Source organism: Micropterus dolomieu, linkage group LG03 (assembly GCF_021292245.1).
Source record: "Micropterus dolomieu isolate WLL.071019.BEF.003 ecotype Adirondacks linkage group LG03, ASM2129224v1, whole genome shotgun sequence".
Lineage (NCBI taxonomy): Eukaryota > Metazoa > Chordata > Actinopteri > Centrarchiformes > Centrarchidae > Micropterus > Micropterus dolomieu.
The window spans coordinates 34013260-34033941 of record NC_060152.1 but is presented as its reverse complement, the minus strand read 5'-3'; the positions used below and the strand labels follow the sequence as shown (position 1 = coordinate 34033941).

The 20682-nt window shown below is 41.0% G+C and overlaps 3 protein-coding genes across 3 annotated transcripts in view; 1 reads left to right on the top strand and 2 right to left on the bottom strand.

Moving 5' to 3' along the window:
* The window catches only part of LOC123967636, a 20217-nt gene extending 18797 nt beyond the window's left edge, over positions 1-1420 (bottom strand). The window contains exon 1 of the mRNA XM_046043794.1: positions 1190-1420. The gene's annotated coding sequence lies outside the window, so the exon portion shown is untranslated. The remainder of the gene's footprint in view (positions 1-1189) is intronic.
* A 7835-nt stretch (positions 1421-9255) lies between these two features.
* LOC123968632 (sodium bicarbonate cotransporter 3-like) overlaps positions 9256-20682 on the top strand; it is a 79936-nt gene continuing 68509 nt past the window's right edge. Inside the window, exons 1-2 of the mRNA XM_046045498.1 lie at positions 9256-9393; positions 17961-18047. Of these exons, the coding sequence (XP_045901454.1) occupies positions 17980-18047 (68 nt within the window). The 5' untranslated portion in view covers positions 9256-9393; positions 17961-17979. The remainder of the gene's footprint in view (positions 9394-17960; positions 18048-20682) is intronic.
* On the bottom strand, positions 10317-16226 carry LOC123968633 (glycine-rich cell wall structural protein 1.8-like). The gene is made up of 2 exons (XM_046045499.1): positions 14011-16226; positions 10317-10350 (listed from the first exon to the last, which is right to left on the bottom strand). Exons 1-2 carry the CDS (start codon positions 16224-16226, stop codon positions 10317-10319), a joined length of 2250 nt encoding a protein of 749 aa, XP_045901455.1.

Below are 20682 nucleotides of genomic sequence, written 5' to 3'. Positions count from 1 at the left end.
GCAGTATTAGCATCACAGCAGTAATAATCGCAGTATTAGTATCACAGCAGTAATAATCGCAGTATTAGTATCACAACAGTAATAATCGCAGTATTAGTATCACAGCAGTAATAATTCCAGTATTCGTATCACAACAGTAATAATCGCAGTATTAGTATCACAACAGTAATAATCGCAGTATTAGTATCACAGCAGTAATAATTCCAGTATTCGTATCACAGCAGTAATAATCGCAGTATTAGTATCACAACAGTAATAATCGCAGTATTAGTATCACAACAGTAATAATCGCAGTATTCGTATCACAGCAGTAATAATTGCAGTATTTGTATCACAACAGTAATAATCGCAGTATTAGTATTACCATAGTAATAGTCATAGTATCACATTAGTAGCTTAACATATTGCAGTATTAGTATCACAACAGTAATAATCGCAGTATTAGTATCACAACAGTAATAATCGCAGTATTCGTATCACAGCAGTAATAATCGCAGTATTAGTATCACAACAGTAATAATCGCAGTATTAGTATCACAGCAGTAATAATTGCAGTATTTGTATCACAACAGTAATAATCGCAGTATTAGTATTACCATAGTAATAGTCATAGTATCACATTAGTAGCTTAACATATTGCAGTATTAGTATCACAGCAGTAATAATCGCAGTATTAGTATCACAGCAGTAATAATCGCAGTATTAGTATTACCATAGTAATAGTCACAGTATCACATTAGTAGCTTAACATATTGCAGTATTAGTATCACAGCAGTAATAATCGCAGTATTAGTATCACAACAGTAATAATCGCAGTATTCGTATCACAGCAGTAATAATCGCAGTATTAGTATCACAACAGTAATAATCGCAGTATTAGTATCACAGCAGTAATAATTCCAGTATTTGTATCACAACAGTAATAATCACAGTATTAGTATTACCATAGTAATAGTCATAGTATCACATTAGTAGCTTAACATATTGCAGTATTAGTATCACAACAGTAATAATCGCAGTATTAGTATTACCATAGTAATAGTCACAGTATCACATTAGTAGCTTAACATATTGCAGTATTAGTATCACAGCAGTAATAATCGCAGTATTAGTATCACAGCAGTAATAATCGCAGTATCGGTACTATCTGTCTGACTCCTCCTGTCTCTCCCCTCTCTGCCTCACAGACCTGACCTCCCAGAATCCATTGCTGTGGCTCGCCCCAAGCCTCCGGGCAGCATGAAGCACCTGGTCCTGGTTCACCTGAGGAAGCTGCTGACGCTGAGCTCCGCCCAGCAGAGAGGCCTCCACCTGCCGGTCTGACACCTCCGCCCTGCTGCAGCCGAGCAGGCGACCGTGACGAAGATGATGAGCTGAACTGAGAGCTGCCGGACCATCAGAGGGCGCCGCAGAGGTTCAGAGAGACCGGAGCTCAGACTGACCCTGAGCCAGTTTTAATTCTCAGGGGAATAAACAGCAGCAGGAGCGAAAACTCATGATGGCAGATATTTCACCACATCGCCAACAAAGTATTTAAGACATCCACTGAAGTAAAAGTAATGACATCAAACTGTACAAATACTCATTTACTAGTAAAAGTATCATCAGCAAAGTGTACTTAAAATGTGAAAAGTAGAAGTACTGGTTTGTATAATTTTATCATTGATGCATGTAAACTGTACTTTAATGAGGTGGAGCTCATTTTAAATTCTTTATGTACTCTTAAAGTATTTAAATATAAATATAGTTTTGTTTTAACTGTTTTGTTTGTAAAATCTGAATCTGCAAAGTAACTAAACCTGTCAGATAAGTGCAGAGGGGGGATATAGTACGATATTTGCCTTTGAACTGTAACAGAGTAGAAATAGAAAGTAGCATAAAATGGAAATGCTAAGTTAAGTAGAAGTACCTCATAACTGTACTTAAGCGCAGTACTTGAGTATATGTACTGCAGCTGGATCAACATCTGGAGGAAACCAGAGGCTGTTAGATCATTTTGGCCACGTTGTGTCTCACAGAAGTTTGCAAATGAGAGGAGTGAAAGTTTTTCCAGATATTTAACTAAATGTTTGTAGTGATGATGATACAATACACAATACTCTTTATAATACTAATTAATACTACAGGTAATACTCGTTGTATGTGACCTACTCTTTCAGTTGGTCAGATATTTCAGGAGGCTGCAGCATTTTCTGTTTTCCAGTTTGACACATTTAAGATCTTTTACAAACTCTCAGAGGAAGATGAAATCTTACTTTTCTTCAGAATCAGACACAGGTTCGTTTCTTCAAGTACACAGAGAAGGAGTTTGCTTAACTATCACTGTAGAGAAAAGAGAAAAAACAAGTACTGCAAAGTCAAAAATCAGGATCCTCCGTAAGGCAGAAATTAAATTTAGGAGTTAAAACATCTAAAACTGTCCTCACATGAGAAACGACAGCTTCTACAGGGCCACAAACCTCAAAACACTGAAGAATCTTTGCATCAGAACATATAAAAGAAATGTCAGTCCATACTTTGTATATGTGCACTTTTTCTTGTGTTTTCTTAAGTTGCTGACACAGTTTAGTATTAAGAATTAGTATATTGTATATGAATATAACATTTCAGTTTTCAGATTCCACTATTTTTTTGACTTTATATATTAAAATTACAGCTTTTAGGTCAAAAATTCAATAACAAAGGATTCAGTGTTTCCACAGCGAGACATAGTTTAAGCACGTAACGCACTCAATGCCAACAAACAACATGTCAGTCAGCGAGGTTTGTTTTTAAAGTTTTGGACCGAGCCAGGCTAGCAGTTTCCCCCTGCTTCCAGTCTTTATGCTAAGCTAGGCTAACCCCGTCTTAGCCACTAAACACACAGACCTGAGAATGACCTTCGAGCTGCCGGTAAAAAAAGGGACAATTTCAGGAAAACGCTGTTAGTGATTATGTAGGAAGAAGTAAACAAAACAGACAAATAAAGAACTGTTGTAAAATTATTTTATTTTGAATATTTGTTCTTTATAAAAGCCAACAGGATTCATTTTGTCTCATATTGAACTGATGAGTCTGTTTAATATCTGAAATAAATCAACTATTTCTGTCTCTAATCTTATGTCTACTGACTTCTTTGTGGATGCTTGATTATTTTGTCACTCATTTTCCTTTAATATATAAATACAAAAATCAGAGATGTGGCAGTTTGACCTCCAAACTCAAGAGTCACTATCAGAAATACTTTACTGATCCCGGAGGGGGAAACTGTCGTGTTAGAGTTGTTGTCTTTACTATGATTCATTTGCTGTTATTAATTTTAAAAATATAAATATGAGTGTGGAAATATGTGCAGTATAATACAGTATGAGACAGAAATGTGATGAATAGTAATAATAACTTTTATCCTGCCTTTATTCTGCCTGTTTAGCTTATCTTTTCTTTTGTATATTGTCTAAATTATTGTGATTTTTATTATTTGTATTCTGCCCTCATGTTTTTTATCATCCTCTGTGGTATTTCTCGTGTGTTCTTTTGTGAAGCTCTCTGGATGTTGCTTTGAAAAGCGCTTTATAAATGAAGTTTATTATATTATTATATATAATTATTGGACCAGAGAATATTGCACCTGCACCTTGCATCTTCACACGGATTCGGGCTGAACAATAAAGCCGAGGGTGTGATGTAACACGCAGCAGGTCAAAGGTCGTCTGACATATTAATTAGAAAGCTGCGCAGGGCCTCGTCTCCTGCCGAGAGCTTTAATCTGCTCATTTAATGAAACTCAAAGAGAGCGGAGCTGCTTTTAACTCCAGGTCAGCAGGAAAACCAATCATACACTCACATTATACTGCAAAAGTCCATGTTTCCTTGATTATTAAATATCTTATCAGTATCTGGTAATTATGAGGTAATAAAATATTGCATTTAAGTCACATGCTTCATGTCTGTCACAATTTATTCAACTTATTCACTTCACCAACTTTAACACCTCACACAACAGGAAACACTTTCCCCTGTTTCCACTCAGGTGTTTGTCCACACGGCACGGTGGTGCAGCGGTGAGCACCGTCGCCTCACAGTAAGAAGGTTCGAACCTTGGTCACCCCCAGGTCTTCTGTGTGGAGTCTCTCCGGTTGATCCCAGTCCAAAGACATGCAGGTTAACTGATGACTCTGAACTGTCCTCAGGTGTGAATGTCCAGGATGCAGCCTGCCTCTCGCCCTTTCTTAACTGGGATTGGCTCCAGTGACATTTATGTCTGTTAGAAAGTACAACAACATGTGTGACCGTTCCCCAAAACGACATGTAGGGTAGTTTGAGTGCAGAGAGCAAAGGATGCAGGAGTAAAATTATTATCATCATTAATTATGTACATGTCGAAGGTGGAAGTGATATGCAGGTGCACATACACCTGCATATCAGATGTACACAGTGCAAATGATGCTGGAGTAATTACAAAAATGACTAAATAAAATTATTTGCTTTCCTATAATTTACTTTTCGGACTTTTAAATAGTGAGGCTGCTGGAACATTAGCAGAAAGTCTGAGGTAAAATATGTGCATGCCAGCTAGCTAGTTAGATAGAAATATGAGCATACGTGAGCTTCTAACCTCAGACTTTCTGATAGTGAAGCTGCTGGTTGGCTAAAGGGTCTGTCTAGTGTCTAAATAACATCTAATTTACAAAGGATCAACCATAAAGGGGCACAGCGACCACACATACTAATCTACTTAACTACTTTAACCAAAAACTATAAAAATATTTCTCTCTAAACAATTGCATAACTTATCTCAAGGCTCCCCTTAATGTAAATATACATAAATATATAAATTGAACACAATTAGAAACCATTTACAGCTTATTTTAAAGGACTAAACAATTAGATCAACTTCAGAAGAAATGTTGAGATTTTATTTGACATTTAGTGATTTTTGTAGAATTACACCTACAAGCACTGGTAAGTGGTAACACCTGGTAAACGTTGTGAAACAGTCATAAGCCGAGTTTCCATCAAGGTTTGTTAATGCGCATTTTGAAGTATCACATTAGAAAAGGTCGATGGAAACGGCAACATTCGAAAACAAATCCTTAATTTTGCAAACAAGTTTTTATGCTCACTTGAGGTGGTTAAAGGTGCTAAACGGGAGATGGAAAAAAATTCCGAATAAGTTCTGACGTAGCGAACTTGTTACTCACGACTGATCAGCTGTTTCTGCTGTCGCTGTCTCGCCCGGTTGTGCAGAGTTCTGAACACCTGCAGAATTTCCTGCCCCTCGCGGCTGGTGACGCTCATTTGTGCTGAGAAAAGAGGTGGATGCAGATCTGGGCAGGCAGCCTTCATCAGCTGTTCTACTGAATGATGCATTCACCTCTTAAAGGTCCTTCTCAGATCCTTTGCTCTGCACGCTGATCAAACCGGGTTATCACTGCATATCCGGCTCATCCGGCCCCGAGCCTGAGGAGCCCCCCGAGCCTCAGGAGCCTCCTCAGCCACAGACTCAACGGCCCCGAGCCTCTGGAGCCTCCTCAGCCACAGACTCATCCGGCCCCGAGCCTCTGGAGCCTCCTCAGCCACAGACTCATCCGGCCCCGAGCCTCTGGAGCCCCCTCAGCCACAGACTCAACCGGCCCCGAGCCTCTGGAGCCTCCTCAGCCACAGACTCATCCGGCCCCGAGCCTCTGGAGCCTCCTCAGCCACAGACTCAACCGGCCCCGAGCCTCAGGAGCCTCCTCAGCCACAGACTCATCCGGCCCCGAGCCTCAGGAGCCTCCTCAGCCACAGACTCATCCGGCCCCGAGCCTCAGGAGCCTCCTCAGCCACAGACTCATCCGGCCCCGAGCCTCAGGAGCCTCCTCAGCCACAGACTCACCGGCCCCGAGCCTCAGGAGCCCCCTCAGCCACAGACTCAACGGCCCCGAGCCTCAGGAGCCTCCTCAGCCACAGACTCAACGGCCCCGAGCCTCAGGAGCCTCCTCCTCCAGACTCAGACTTGCCCTACACGGCCAAAAAACGATGCTAAAGGGTACCTGGAGCGTTAAAAAGCATCGCCAAGGGTTGTTGCCAAAGATGGGAGTAAATGTAAATGCTCCGTACTTGTATAGCGCCTTTCTAGTCTTTAACCACTCAAAGTGGGGCTTGTGCTTCACTTTGTCATGTCCTTCGTTTCACACAATTCCTTTTAATATACTGTACATTTACTGTATACTGTATACAGTATATTTACTGTATTGTACATGCACGTACATGTCAACAGTGAGTGAGAATGTGTCGCTGGAAACAACACTTACTGAGTCATGAGTATCAGAAACTCTCAGAAAGACTTAATCATGAGAAACTTTATCACAGGGCTCTCACAAGTACAATTACGTTTCACATGAATGTTTCATCAGCTCTGGGTTTTCTTCTTTCGTTGTTATGAGAAAGCTTTTTAAGAGTATGAGATTTCTACTGAATGTGTAACATTTGGCCTCATGTGTTATTTACCTGGAGGAACACTGTGAATACGAGAGGCTGGCGGTAACCAGGGGCCCCTGTGCTGCTTTTGTGGGAACAACAATGACTTGGCTGTAATGAAATAATCTGTCAGGATTACGGCGGCTGACGGGAGCAGCGGGAGGGAAACGCCACACAAACACGAAGCTGCTGATCACAGATAAGCTGTTTGCTGAGAAACTGTGTCACCGGCTTCATGTGGCTCCTCAAGCATGATTTAGTCCAGTTTTTAACAATTATAAATTTGTTTTCCGTCGTCAGCTGAAAACTCTCTCAGCGTTTCCCACGGGGGAGGACTGTGGTGCATTCATGGCCTGGTTCACAGAGTGGGAAAAATGACATCCCTGCTTGTCAGACCAGTTTTCACTGACATATTAATACAATAATCATAGTTTTTGTGTCTTTATTTGTTTGACTTTCCTTCAGTTTGCATCTTACTTACATCTGCTTCACTTTGTCATTTCCTTCGTTTCCCACAATTCCTTTTAATATATGTTACTGTATTGTACATGCACGTAAGGATGTCAACAGACATCATTAAAGCGGCAATCCTGGATGTTATATATGTGTGTCTCTGGCACTGATGAACCTACAGAAAGTTATCGGGTAAATATAGTGTCAGCTCTTTAATTATCTGTCCGGCTACAGCGTTCCTGTTCTGGTTCACTCTCAGCGCTTTCATGGAGTCGTTTTCAGAGAAGAAGCTGTTCAAAAGCCGAGCAAACAGCAGACAGACTCAGTCAGACAGCAGCTGGTTATCATAGTGGAGCATTAAGCAGCTAAAGAGCCAGATATTTCCCTCAGCAGCTGGTGGAAACACTGGACTCACCTTCATCAGGTGACACAAACATGACTCCACATGAACCGTCATGTTGCACTGTAGCTTCTGCAGGTGAAAATAAGCTGTTGTTTGACCACAAGCTCATATAAAAAGTAGGGCTGACCCCGAATAGTCGAAGCCTGATTCGACTGTCAATCTCACAGTCGAAGCTTTGCAGCAAAACAAGGCCATTTTGGAGACTTCTTCCTGTTGGACTAGTCAGTAATGTTGCTGTGGCTCGTGTTGTTAAACATCCATGGCCAAAAAGCTGTCACTGAACAAATATATCTAAAACTGTGCATCATATTTGCAAGAAGCCTGTCAGCTACAGCGACGATAGCACAAACATATTTCAACATATCAAAGATCAAAATTCGTTGTAAAACAATTCTTATCAGTTACATAAAACAACATTAGGATTCAGTGGGTTTTTTACATATTGTCCATCATTCGTAATCTTTGTTTACTTTTTAAAAGAATGATAAACAAACATTGGCAACTTCCTGTTTATCTTTCCTTTAGTTTTAGGAGATCTCAGCAGCTTCTTAACCTCTCCGGCACAAACTCAGTCATACAGTATGCCAGAGTGAAAGAAAAGGTAACGTGTGTTTGTATATATGTGACTGCCTTTTTATAAATATAAAGAAAGAAAGAAGAAAAAACAAATGTCATGTACACACACAGTATTTATAGTGAAATATATTGCAGCATGCTCTCAGGCTTTGCATAAAAAACTGTGAAAAGAAATTTAAAGGACAAAAAATCAAAATGATATATTTATGCACAAATGTACGGAAGCCCTAAGAGGCCATACATTCATACATTTATTTATTATTTGTTCTGCTCTGTTTTCCTGTGATAACGAGTTAATTTAATGTGTTTTCTCCAGAACTAAAGTTATTTACGTCATTATCTTTATCAAGTGACATAACTGAGAAAACAATAATGAATTAAATGTGATAGGCTGCCGTTAAAGCTAAATAACTTGAGATCTCGAGAAAACAAATTAAATTAACTTGTTATTTCAGAAAAACAACTTTTAAAAACAGCATTTGTTGTTTTGAGATAATGACATAAATAACTTGAGATCTCGAGAAAACAAATTAAATTAACTAATTATCTTGCGAAAACGACATTTGTTAATTTGAGATAATGACATAAATAACTTGAGATCTTGAGAAAACAAGTTAAATTAACTTGTTATTTCAGAAAAACAACTTTTAAAAACAGCATTTGTTGTTTTGAGATAATGACATAAATAACTTGAGATCTCGATAAAACAAATTAAATTAATATCGTTAACTCAGGAAAACAACATTTGTTATTTCAAGATGGCATAAATAACTTGAGATCTCGAGAAAACAAATTAAATTAACTAATTATCTTGAGAAAACGACATTTGTTAATTTGAGATAATGACATAAATAACTTGAGATCTTGAGAAAACAAGTTAAATTAACTTGTTATTTCAGAAAAACATTTAAAAACAACATTTGTTGTTTTGAGATAATGAACTCAAGAAAACAAATTAAATGATGTCGTTAACTCTAGAAATTTGTTAGTAGAGATATTGACATTAATAACTTGAGATCTATGAACTTGATATCTTGAGAAAACGACAATTGTTATTTTGAGATAATGACAAATAACTTGAGATCTCGACAAACCAAATTTAATTAACTCGTTATCTCGGGAAAAAGGAGTATATTGAATGTATGAATGAATGGCCTTTTGGGGCTTCCGTACTAAGAAATAAAGTTAACAGACTAAAGCGAATGAGAAAAAGCTCTAATGCTTAGTTACTGGCTAGCTCCGCCCATTCTACTTTCCAGCTCGGGATTGGTGGAAGTAAAAAAATAGATACCACTTCGTAGGAGAACTTAGCTGTCAATCTAAAAAAAAGGGCGGGCTTTACAGCTAAAGTTAATATATTCAAGCAGTTGCAAAATAACGGCGGAGAGTCGTTTTTAGAAGAAAGGGAGCCGGCGGCTAGCAAACTTCATCACCTCCCCGAGGAGAGAAGAAGGACTTTTCACAGCGGCTTGTGGAAAATGGAGGAAGACAGCAGCGACCAGATGAGACCGCTCCTCACATCTGTAAGTTCCCACTTTTTTCTCAAGTGTTATTTACAAGTTAGCCGGCGGCTAGCGACTCCTCAGCGGGCTGTGGATCGTCTCAGGCACGGAGAGATACCGGCGGAGAAACCGGAGGCTTTTTCCTAAGACGGTGTCTGTAGTCTTAGAAAGGGGGGGAAAAAGCTCTGTTTAAACTGTTGTTTAAAATGTCTGTTAGTGAAGGGAGAACCTGGTTGGAAACAGCGGTTTGCCAGCGACTGCTTTTGTTATTAAGGCACCACGCGTATGCCAGGAAGTGAAGTAATGATGCGTGCATGATACTCCACGGAACCCCGTTATGAAATGTTCTGATTCTTGCTGCCCATGCTGCCGCCAAGTCTGTGTCGGTTCTGAAGTACGTTTAAAAGCCGCTTTCTACTCATAAGCAACTGCCCTTACATTCGGCATGAATCACATCCACGCAGCAGTACTCTTTTTGATAACATTTCAGCTTTTTTGTTGGCTTTGCTACCAGTCATAGAACTCTCTCTACCGGCCGAAATACGCCGATGTGGGTGGTAGCGGCGAATAGTTTGGCCTGTTGTGAAAGTTAAATCAAAGTATTTTTTTAAATACGGGGTCGGAGAACTCTTCATTACTCACCGAATATGACATGTGCCTGTAATTAATCAGACCAAGTGATTTGAGTTGTTGAACAACGTACCCGGTTTTGCCAGTAAACGCAAATACATGAAATTTGCAAGTTTACCAATGGAGTTTCGCTTAGATTAACAAATATCACATGCATCTCTTGGGTTTCGTGTGTTGGAGCAGACGACCTAGGCGTAAACATCCTCGTGTTGACGTGTCCCTGAGGAAGGCAGTAAATCACAAGTTTGAAAGCCCTGAAAACATTTTGGTAGAGCACGTGGAGAGGAGTGTGTGTTGTTATGGGACGGAGTGAATCACATTGTCCTTGAACGGATAGCATTGGGCAGCCTGCAGGGGGAGAAGCTGGGGTGAAACTTTGATAAGCAAATGCCCAGTTTGTATAAGTGCCCTTGAGCAAGGCAGCTGTTTTAATGATGCTGACTGGTGCTGGATGCTGCTGTTACCATGGAGACAGGAGTTAGTTTAGTACAAAAAGATCTGTTGAAAACTTTACCGTCTGTATAGAAACGCATGCTGCTCACAGGGAGCTCTGTGGATTTTACTCCCAGCAAGCAATTTCACAGCTAATAGACATCTAAACAGAGCCCAGACATCTGGGCTAAAACAGGGCTGAATTTGGGCTTTCAGTGAAAAGTTAATAGACGTCTAACCATAGCCCGAAAAAAGACCAAATACACAGCTTTTGAATAACTAGCTACCTTTAATAGACAACAGAATAGTGGCTAAAGGATTGTTTTTACTTAACAGGTTCTCATAAATGGTAATCCGTCCAAACAAATTAACTGTAAAGATTTTATTAAGAAAAAGGATTACAACGCAAACAACTTAAGATAATACAACATGATGAAAATATAAAGGATTTATTGATAAAATGTTATTATAAATACAAAACAGTTCTTCATCTAAGCTGCTACTTGATGCAGCAAGAGCATCAGATGCGTCTCTCAGCTGGTGCCAGTCTCTCGGGTAAATGGGATCCATAACTATGAATATAAGTAAACATTATAATTGACTATGTTCACTGTTTTCCTATAAGACATGACTACTATCAACAAATGATTTTAATTGAAAACATACAGTTTATTTCTAATTATCATTCTAATGAAGGTAAAAAAAATCATTTATAAGGGTTTTTTCTTTTTAATTTAAAAGCCCTTATTTATTTCTGAACCATTTATCTCTATGGAAAATATAAAGATACTTGAACAGGACACATGTTAGCCATCATGTTGCATTAGAAAAACCAAATAGAGAAAGCTGCTTTTATTCTTTTGAGAGCTATGTGCTGTGAATAGAGAGCCTAAGTCACTCACTTCCTGCTCATGGGAACCTAATTTTGTAAAAAATTATGTATGTATGTCAATGGCAGAGAGACAACTTATCTTTTTATCCCGTTAGAATTGAGCCCTGAATTACACATATGATGTTGGTCAATTTAAAATTGAATTTCGCAAGTCAAGAAAGTTGCAGTTTGTTGTAAAACAGTAAAGTTACATGTCATTTTGTGTGAAACCGCGTCGTCTCGCACAATGTACGTCACCAACATGTTAGCGCGGTAAAGCTAGCTAACGTTCAGTGCTTTCTTGCTACTAGCTAGATAATGTAGCTGTGTTCCACCTAGAAATATATCTCACCTGGTGTGTTTAATCCAACGACTCCTGGCTCTTTTATCACATCATCCTCTCATGTAAGTGTTTTGACGTTAGCTTCAGTAACGTTAGCTTCAGTCATTGGCAGAGAAAGTTACGTCACATACGCGACTTTTGTGTTTGTGGTCTTTGTAATTACGTATTTTCACAGTCTTATATCTCAACAGCGTTACATCAAACTACGACCTTCTTGACTTTAAAATGTATCTTTTAAATCGACAGAGATCGGAGAACAGATCAGAGAACGGGATCAAATTATTTGTTGTCTCCTGCCATTGGCTCTCTATGGAAGTGTTCTGTTCTGAATATTTGTTGTAGTTGCTATTTAAAAGCTACTAGTACTTGTTATTATGTACTAGTAACTATGCCATTAGTTACTAATAACTGTTCCCATTTTACTAGCAACAATTGATGAGATACTAGTATCTAGATTTTAGTTACTAGTAACTATTTTACTATTTATTATTTTACTAGTATCTATCACTTAGATACTAGTATCTATTTCAAAAGACACAAGTAACATTTTATTTATGGAATAGTAACTAGTGACTAAAAAAATTAGCACTAGTAGCTAAATAATAGTGACTAGTAAAATGAAAATGGTCACTGGCAACTACATTATTAAACCTTTATTTAACCAGGAAAATCCCATTGAGATTACTAATCTCTTTTTCAAGGGAGTCCTGGCCAAGACAGCGGCACAGATCACAACAATTCAGTACATTTCAGACAATTTCATAACAATTTCATAAGACTACTACTACTACATGTAGAGTCTCCAGCATTGCTGTCTGTTTGGCCTGTTAAACAAAACGTTGCATAATGCTAACTGTTCAGACATGTCTGCTGCAGTGCTCACAAAATACTTGGCACCTATCATACAAGACTTGGTGATTAACACCTGAAGTCAATATTGTGATTTATTGTCACATTTACCTTGTTAACGATAAATTAAAAGATTATTTTTAAATAGACCTGTGTATTAATTATGTGCAATATCCAAAACTCAAGAGCTGCAGTTTTCCAATAAAAGATAAAATGTAATAACTATAATAAGTGAGGCATTGTGCTGCTAAAGAGATGCCCCGGCTTACAAATTGTGTTCTCCAGACGTGGGGGAATGTGATTGTTTGGTGCAGACCCCAGCAAAAATAGCATCATCTTTTGTGAAAGTGAAATGCAATAATGACTCCCACTAAAATCAGGATTCACATCGCTGACTAAATGCTTTGCTTAATAACCATCTGGGGTTAAAAGCTATAAGATTCTTAAGAACAAAAATAATTAAATAATTTAAGTGATTAGTATCAGAAATGTTTATTTATGTTATGTTTATGTAAAAATAACAGCCGAGAGATAGATCGATATATACTTGTCAGTTCAATATCAGGTTCAGAAATCCAGTTTGATCCATGTTTTGCGATACGACACATGGTCGCATCGGAAAACATGAATACAGTTGACATTAGACCTGAAAACCATTGGTCGACTGATTGATTATCATCAGCAGTGTTACCATGTACCATGTCTTCGTTCAGGCCGTCCTCCCGTCCCTCGGTGCTAGAAGGAAGAGATAAATTTATCCTGTTCCTGGTGTGACTGTTTTTTTCCCCCCACACACATTATGAATTCTCAGAAAGCTGCGACTTAAAAAGAACCAGTTCAACCTGTAGCATACCTCTAACTCCTGCAGACACCTGTTCACTAAAGAGGAATAACAGGAAGCTGAGCTCTTAATTTACGAGGTTAGGAATAAGGTGGATGTGATGAATGTAAATGGAAAGTCAGACAAAAGATCGGCGTGCTGTGTTGACAGCTTTTTGATCAAAGAGATCTTCGTCAGAAAACCATCACGAAGCGGAACAAGCAACATACACACTTTCATCATCAAATATATTAAACAAGAATATATTTTAATCTGATAATAAATATGGTAGTCAACGGCGAGAGACAGCTAATGTTTTGATCTGGTTTGAATTGTGTCCTGTACCACACGTGACATGTTTGTCAGTTTAAAAGATAATTCAAGTCCAGAAAGTTTGTTATAAAACAGCAATAACCTTTTGTGAAACCGCTCAATGAACCACATCTCTTGTCTCACACAATATACGTCACCAACATGTTGGTGTTGTAATGCTAAGCTAAACATTCACTGCTTGCTTGCTTCTAGCTAGGTAACTTAGCTATGTTCAATGCACAGCTGTATCTCACCTGATGTGTTTAAACCAGCGTCTCCTGGTCCTTTCATCACATCATCTACACATGGAAGCTCTTTGACATTAGCTTCAGTGACGTTAGCTTTAGTAGCTTCAGTGATGTTATCTTCAGTGATGTTAACTTCAGGAGTTCATCATCGTCATCTTTGGTTATGTTAGCTTCAGTAACGTTAGCTTCCGTAGCTTCAGTCCCGTAACCACCAGTCCCGTTAGCTTCAGTCTTGTTAGCATCAGTGACGTTAGCGTCAGTCCCGTAACCACCAGTCCCATCAGCTTCAGTTTTGTTAGCATCAGTCCCGTTAGTGTCAGTCCCATTAGTGTCAGTCTTGTTAGCATCAGTCCCGTTGGCTTCAGTCCCGTTAGCTTCAGTCCCGTAACCACCAGTCCCGTTAGCTTCAGTCCCGTAACCACCAGTCCCGTAACCACCAGTCCCGTTAGCTTCAGTCCCGTAACCACCAGTCCCGTTAGCTTCAGTCCCGTAACCACCAGTCCCGTTAGCTTCAGTCCCGCAACCACCAGTCCCGTTAGCTTCAGTCCCGCAACCACCAGTCCCGTAACCACCAGTCCCGTCAGCTTCAGTCTTGTTAGCATCAGTGACGTTGGCTTCAGTCCCGTAACCACCAGTCCCGTAACCACTAGTCCCGTCGGCTTCAGTCTTGTTAGCATCAGTGACGTTGGCTTCAGTCCCGTAACCACCAGTCCCGTAACCACCAGTCCCGTTAGCTTCAGTCCCGTAACCACCAGTCCCGAATGGTTCAGTCCCGTAACCACCAGTCCCGAATGGTTCAGTCCCGTAACCACCAGTCCCGAATGGTTCAGTCCCGTAACCACCAGTCCCGTTAGCTTCAGTCCCGTAACCACCAGTCCCGTAAGCTTCAGTCCCGTAACCACCAGTCCCGTAACCACTAGTCCCGTCGGCTTCAGTCTTGTTAGCATCAGTGACGTTGGCTTCAGTCCCGTAACCACCAGTCCCGTAACCACCAGTCCCGTTAGCTTCAGTCCCGTAACCACCAGTCCCGAATGGTTCAGTCCCGTAACCACCAGTCCCGAATGGTTCAGTCCCGTAACCACCAGTCCCGTTAGCTTCAGTCCCGTAACCACCAGTCCCGTAAGCTTCAGTCCCGTAACCACCAGTCCCGTAACCACTAGTCCCGTCGGCTTCAGTCTTGTTAGCATCAGTGACGTTGGCTTCAGTCCCGTAACCACCAGTCCCGTAACCACCAGTCCCGTAAGCTTCAGTCCCGTAACCACCAGTCCCGTAACCACCAGTCCCGTAACCACCAGTCCCGTAACCACCAGTCCCGTAACCACTAGTCCCGTCGGCTTCAGTCTTGTTAGCATCAGTGACGTTGGCTTCAGTCCCGTAAGCTTCAGTCCCGTAGGCTTCAGTCCCGTAACCACCAGTCCCGTAACCACCAGTCCCGTAACCACCAGTCCCGTAACCACTAGTCCCGTAACCACTAGTCCCGTAACCACCAGTCCCGTAACCACCAGTCCCGTAACCACCAGTCCCGTAACCACCAGTCCCGTAACCACCAGTCCCGTAAGCTTCAGTCCCGTAACCACCAGTCCCGTAACCACCAGTCCCGTAAGCTTCAGTCCCGTAACCACCAGTCCCGTAACCACCAGTCCCGTTAGCTTCAGTCCCGTAACCACCAGTCCCGTTAGCTTCAGTCCCGTAACCACCAGTCCCGTTAGCTTCAGTCCCGTTACCATCAGCAGTGTTAGCTTCAGTGACGTTAGCTTCACTCCTGTTTGCATGAGCAATGTTGGCTTCAGTTCCGTTAGCTTCACTCCTGTTTGCATGAGCAATGTTGGCTTCAGTCCCGTTGGCTTCAGTCCTGTTGGCTTCAGTCCTGTTGGCTTCAGTCCTGTTGGCTTCAGTCCTGTTGGCTTCAGTCAAGTTACCATCAGCAATGTTAGCTTCAGATCCGTTAGCTTCAGTCCTGTTAGCATCAGTGTGGTTAGCATCTGTAATGTTGGCTTCAGTCCTGTTAGCTTCAGTCCTGTTAGCATCAGTGACGTTAGCTTCAGTCCTGTTAGCATCAGTGACGTTAGCTTCAGTCCTGTTAGCTTCAGATCCGTTAGCTTCAGTCCTGTTAGCATCAGTGTGGTTAGCATCTGTAATGTTGGCTTCAGTCCTGTTAGCTTCAGTCCTGTTAGCATCAGTGACGTTAGCTTCAGTCCTGTTAGCATCAGTGACGTTAGCTTCTGTAATGTTAGCTTCTGTGCTGTTAGCTTCTGTGCTGTTAGCTTCTGTGCTGTTAGCATCAGTGACGTTAGCTTCTGTAATGTTAGCTTCTGTGCTGTTAGCTTCTGTGCTGTTAGCTTCAGTCATTGAACAGAAACATTTATGATGTCAAATACGTGACTTTTGGGTTTGTGGTCACGTCTTTAACAGTTTTACGACAAACTGCGACTTTCTTGACTTCACAATTAACTTCAGTGTGTGAGTTTTAGTGGCATCTAGTGGTGAGAATTGTGAATTGCAACCATATGTCCAGTGTGCCGCTACCTTTTCAAAGAGTGTAGGTGCTTCAGTGGCTGACGCATCACAAAAGGTTTCGTCTTCTGAGGCCAGTCAAGAAATGAGGTTTCTTTAGGTAGATTTATTAAGAAATTATATTTACTTAATTGCTCAGTAAAACCACACGTTATTGTGACTCTGACAGACAACATGGAAAATGTAAGAGTGTGAAACACTGTCACTGTTTCTGCACCACAGTCCATTATAAACCACATATTAGATAAAGTTTATACAAACATTGACAAGAGAAACACATTAATTCTGTCTGTGATTATGGACCATCACCAAAACTGCCGCCAGCACTAATATCTGGCCCGCTGCCAGATTATAGTGCTTTGATAGCTGCAAAGAAAATAAACACTTTGATAGTGGTGCTGAAATAGATCTGTCTTGGCAGCAACAGTTACTCACACAATCACCTCCTCTTTAGTGGTTTACCTACAAAATAAAAGCGCGACAAGCTCGTTTACGGTAATCTTGTATTTGAAGTTGAACTGAGCTTTTACTTTGAAAAGAGTCTGCAGCTGCTTGACACTGTAGCGGGGCTCTCCGCCAAACTCCTCAAAAATTGGGAACAACACAGGCATAGTCGAAAAATACTGATTTTTATTATACCGGCCTCCTAAGTACAAACAGTGAAAAAACTTTGATAAAGAAAACTGAACTAAAAACTATTTGGAAAAATACTCAATAATAAAGTTACACAAAAAAAACTCTTAAATAACTCAATTTCTCTCTCCCCACAAAAAATACAGATTACTGGCCTCACAGGCTCAAAGCTGCGGCTTTTAAAGCCAGTAGCCCCTCCCACTAGGCTTAACAATTATTTACACAATATAATAAACACAGATTACTAACTCCAGAAAAGGATTTATAGCTATTACACTTTGACATATTTTCAACAATAATTATGTCTCCACAAACATTTTCCTTCCCTTTGCATCACAAATTATTATTACAACCAAAAACCATAATTATGCAGTTCACGTGACCATGAAAGCGCGCGAGCACATGCTATTTAAAAGACGGAAATGTTACGCTTCTGTTTTCCCAAACTGGATGGGAAACAACCGAGCAAACCTGCAATTGTTTGTTTAAATGTATGTTTAAAGAAGACTAGAACTACAAAGTGTGCACCCTTGATCGCGCTACTTAAACAGTAGAAGAAAAAAGCATAATAGCGAGGTTTGTGACCGGCTTCATTAAGGCTGGGAGCGGGTGTGTGCTCTGACAGTGCCGTCGTTTGGAGATACTGGGGAAATGCAAAAGCGTCCGTAGGTTGATGGATGTGGATCAAACACCGAAACAAAAACAGATGCTAACCGAAAATGCAAGTCAATGTTATGGCTTTTATTCTCATCCACCGTCTAACGGTTGAAAATATTATTTGCCGACCCCTGCAGTATATTATTACTACTACTTCTTCTTCTTCTAATGTACGTATTCAACATAGTGATGAGTGTCTGCGCTGCCTGAATTCTACCAGAAGAAGAAGAAGAACGTCGTGATGAAACTCTCTCTGTAGCGCTGTTTGTCTGTTTTCAGCTACTGTAGAAACGTGACGATGCAGCGTGGCGACGTCCGTGGAAGGGGGTGCCTGCGGTTATGGAGATATAAATGGCTCGTTCTAAGGTAATAGAAACATAACGGTTCACTATGTAAAGTCTTTACACACCACTGAAAACAGAGTTATGGATCTTATATTGCTTTTCTGTCGATAGATCTTCGGAAATATTACACACTGAACTTTTAAACTGACAAACATCGTGTGTGTAATTCAGGGCACAATTCAAACAGGATTAGTTGTGTCTCGCTGTTTACCATCGTACAGATTCCCGTTTTAAAGCTAAAGCAAAGTAAAGGCTTCATGCTCTGCTGTCAGTTTCAAAACCAGCACCTGGAAGTTTGAATAAAAGCAGAGTAAAGATTTCACACAGGAGGTGAGTAGGTTAGGACTTTGTTTTGGCAGAGGAGTGTGTGTTTTAAAATGTGAAATATGCTATTTATTGATAGTTAAACCTAATAGGAGTTAACTTTGTCTCAGTGGAGTAGGGCAGGAGTGTGGGAAAACTTCCAGGAAGCAGCTTCTCATGTTCAGCCGGCGCTGACGTCACCTTCAGCGGTTAAAATGACAAACGTCTCCGGCTGCCGGGGGTCAGATTGCCTGTCTTTTTAATTAACGACCATCAACTGATCTCACGTGAGTTTCGGGAGCTGCTCTGAGACGTTTTTTTTAACCTGTGGGGAGAGGACGCCACTAGACACAGCTTCATTTTAAGGGTGCTCTCTCACCTGTAGTTCGGTTGATTTGGGCCGGACCAGGGGGGGAAAAAATAATCCACTGGTGCATTTTAGTTCTGGTCAAGTTTAGAGGTTCAACAAATAATCGGCGTAGTTGACAATAATCGATTTTTAATAAATTAGTTGACCATTAGGTCATCGTGCCGTAGCAACACCGTCCGCTATGGAGCGAACACAAAGAAATCACTCATAAGCATTATTGGTAATATTAGTCTGTAAATCGGCCACATATTCTGAATAATTATGTAGAAAAAGGACCAAAAGGAGATCACTAATGATTCAGGGCTTATTACTGTGGGGGCCTCTCACAAAGTGTTTAATGGACTTGATGAACTGATAAAGTACACGGAGTACTGGAGTACTTTTTTTTTTTTTTGACCTATTGATCAGGGGAAGATACCTGCGCTGTCATGTTTACGTGGTTACCAAATGATTTGCATAAATGCAGCCTACACATGGCTCGTATAGATCAGTTATGAGATTAGGGCTGCAGCTAACGATGATTTAAGTACTCGAAGCTTCTATAGAATTTTTTTTTTTTTTTTTTTTCAACGATTCATCAATGTGTGTTTTAAGAAGTACTGCACCGCCACGAATCTCCTTTAAATTTGTTGCCGACCTTCTGTGTTTAATGGCGTTTGGCAAACCGACTCCATTCCCGCCACCACCTGGGCTGCTGTGTGGAACAGGACATTGCTGCTGACCTGCCTGTCAGATCCCCACGTTCATGTGCTGAATTTCATCTCAAGGACGCGTAGCGTAAATTTCTGGAGACGTGCACAACCTACGCTCCAAAGGAACGCTGAACCATCTTGTGTACGCGTAGTTAAAGATGAGATTAAGAGGTCATGACTTGACCTGACGTGTCTCTGCAGCCCCCCCGCCTCTCTCTTCTTTGTTGGTATTGTTACCGACATTCTGTGTCACTAGCAGAAGTGACATTTGATCTGGCCGCTGAACTTCCTGTCTGTAGACGCTCCGTGGAAACGGAGGTGAAGCTTTTCACTCAGCTCCAGCTGTGAACAATGTGACGGCTCTGATGGAGCAGGTTATTGTTTGGTGCAGACGGAGGAGGAAGTGGCCGCTCTCTGAAGGACTTCAGCTAAACAATGATACCACATTTATTAGGCCCTTTGATCCAGAGCAGCAGCACAAGGTCAGACGTGGTCCTCGACCCCGGCAGGGTCGGCCGTGGTTAATGTAGAGCTGAGGGGATTGGTAGGTTAGTCGGTCGTAACAAAAATAATGAGCAGACCCGTCATTTACACAGCGTTTTATAAAAGACTACAGGCAGACATCAGACTGATCGACCTCGCTGTGCCGGTAATCCGCTACCAGCTAATTTAATATAACAGTTGATCTTCATCAGGCGGCGTCAGATACCCATCGCCAAGCAGAGCTGGACCAATCAGAGCAGAGCTGGATACTCCCACACAGGATACCGAGCCTGTTATAGGGTAAAAACAGGGAAAAGCAAAGGTAAAAATTTACGTTACTGTTTTTTCTATGTAGTTTTCTGTAGAGAGCTGAAGTCCCTCCCCTCCCTGTGGACTGTAAAAAAGAGAGAGAGATACAGTCACCTAAAGGATTATTAGGAACACCTGTTCAATTTCTCATTAATGCAATTATCTAATCAACCAATCACATGGCAGTTGCTTCAATGCATTTAGGGGTGTGTTCCTGGTCAAGACAATCTCCTGAACTCCAAACTGAATGTCAGAATGGGAAAGAAAGGTGATTTCAGCAATTTTGAGCGTGGCACGGTTGTTGGTGCCAGACGGGCCGGTCTGAGTATTTCACAATCTGCTCAGTTACTGGGATTTTCACGCACAACCATTTCTAGGGTTTACAAAGAACGGTGTGAAAAGGGAAAAACATCCAGTATGCGGCAGTCCTGTGGGCGAAAATGCCTCGTTGATGCTAGAGGTCAGAGGAGAATGGGCCGATTGATTCAAGCTGATAGAAG

What these genes read in the sequence shown, in the direction of transcription:
- LOC123968633 (XM_046045499.1), bottom strand. Translation starts at nt 16,226, where the DNA reads ATGACTGAAGCTAACAGCACAGAAGCTAACAGCACAGAAGCTAACATT. An exon ending in GACGATGATGAACTCCTGAA is followed by an intron (nt 10,351 to 14,010) that starts GTTAACATCACT and finishes CTCCCCCTGCAG; the next exon opens with GCTGCCCAATGCTATCCGTT.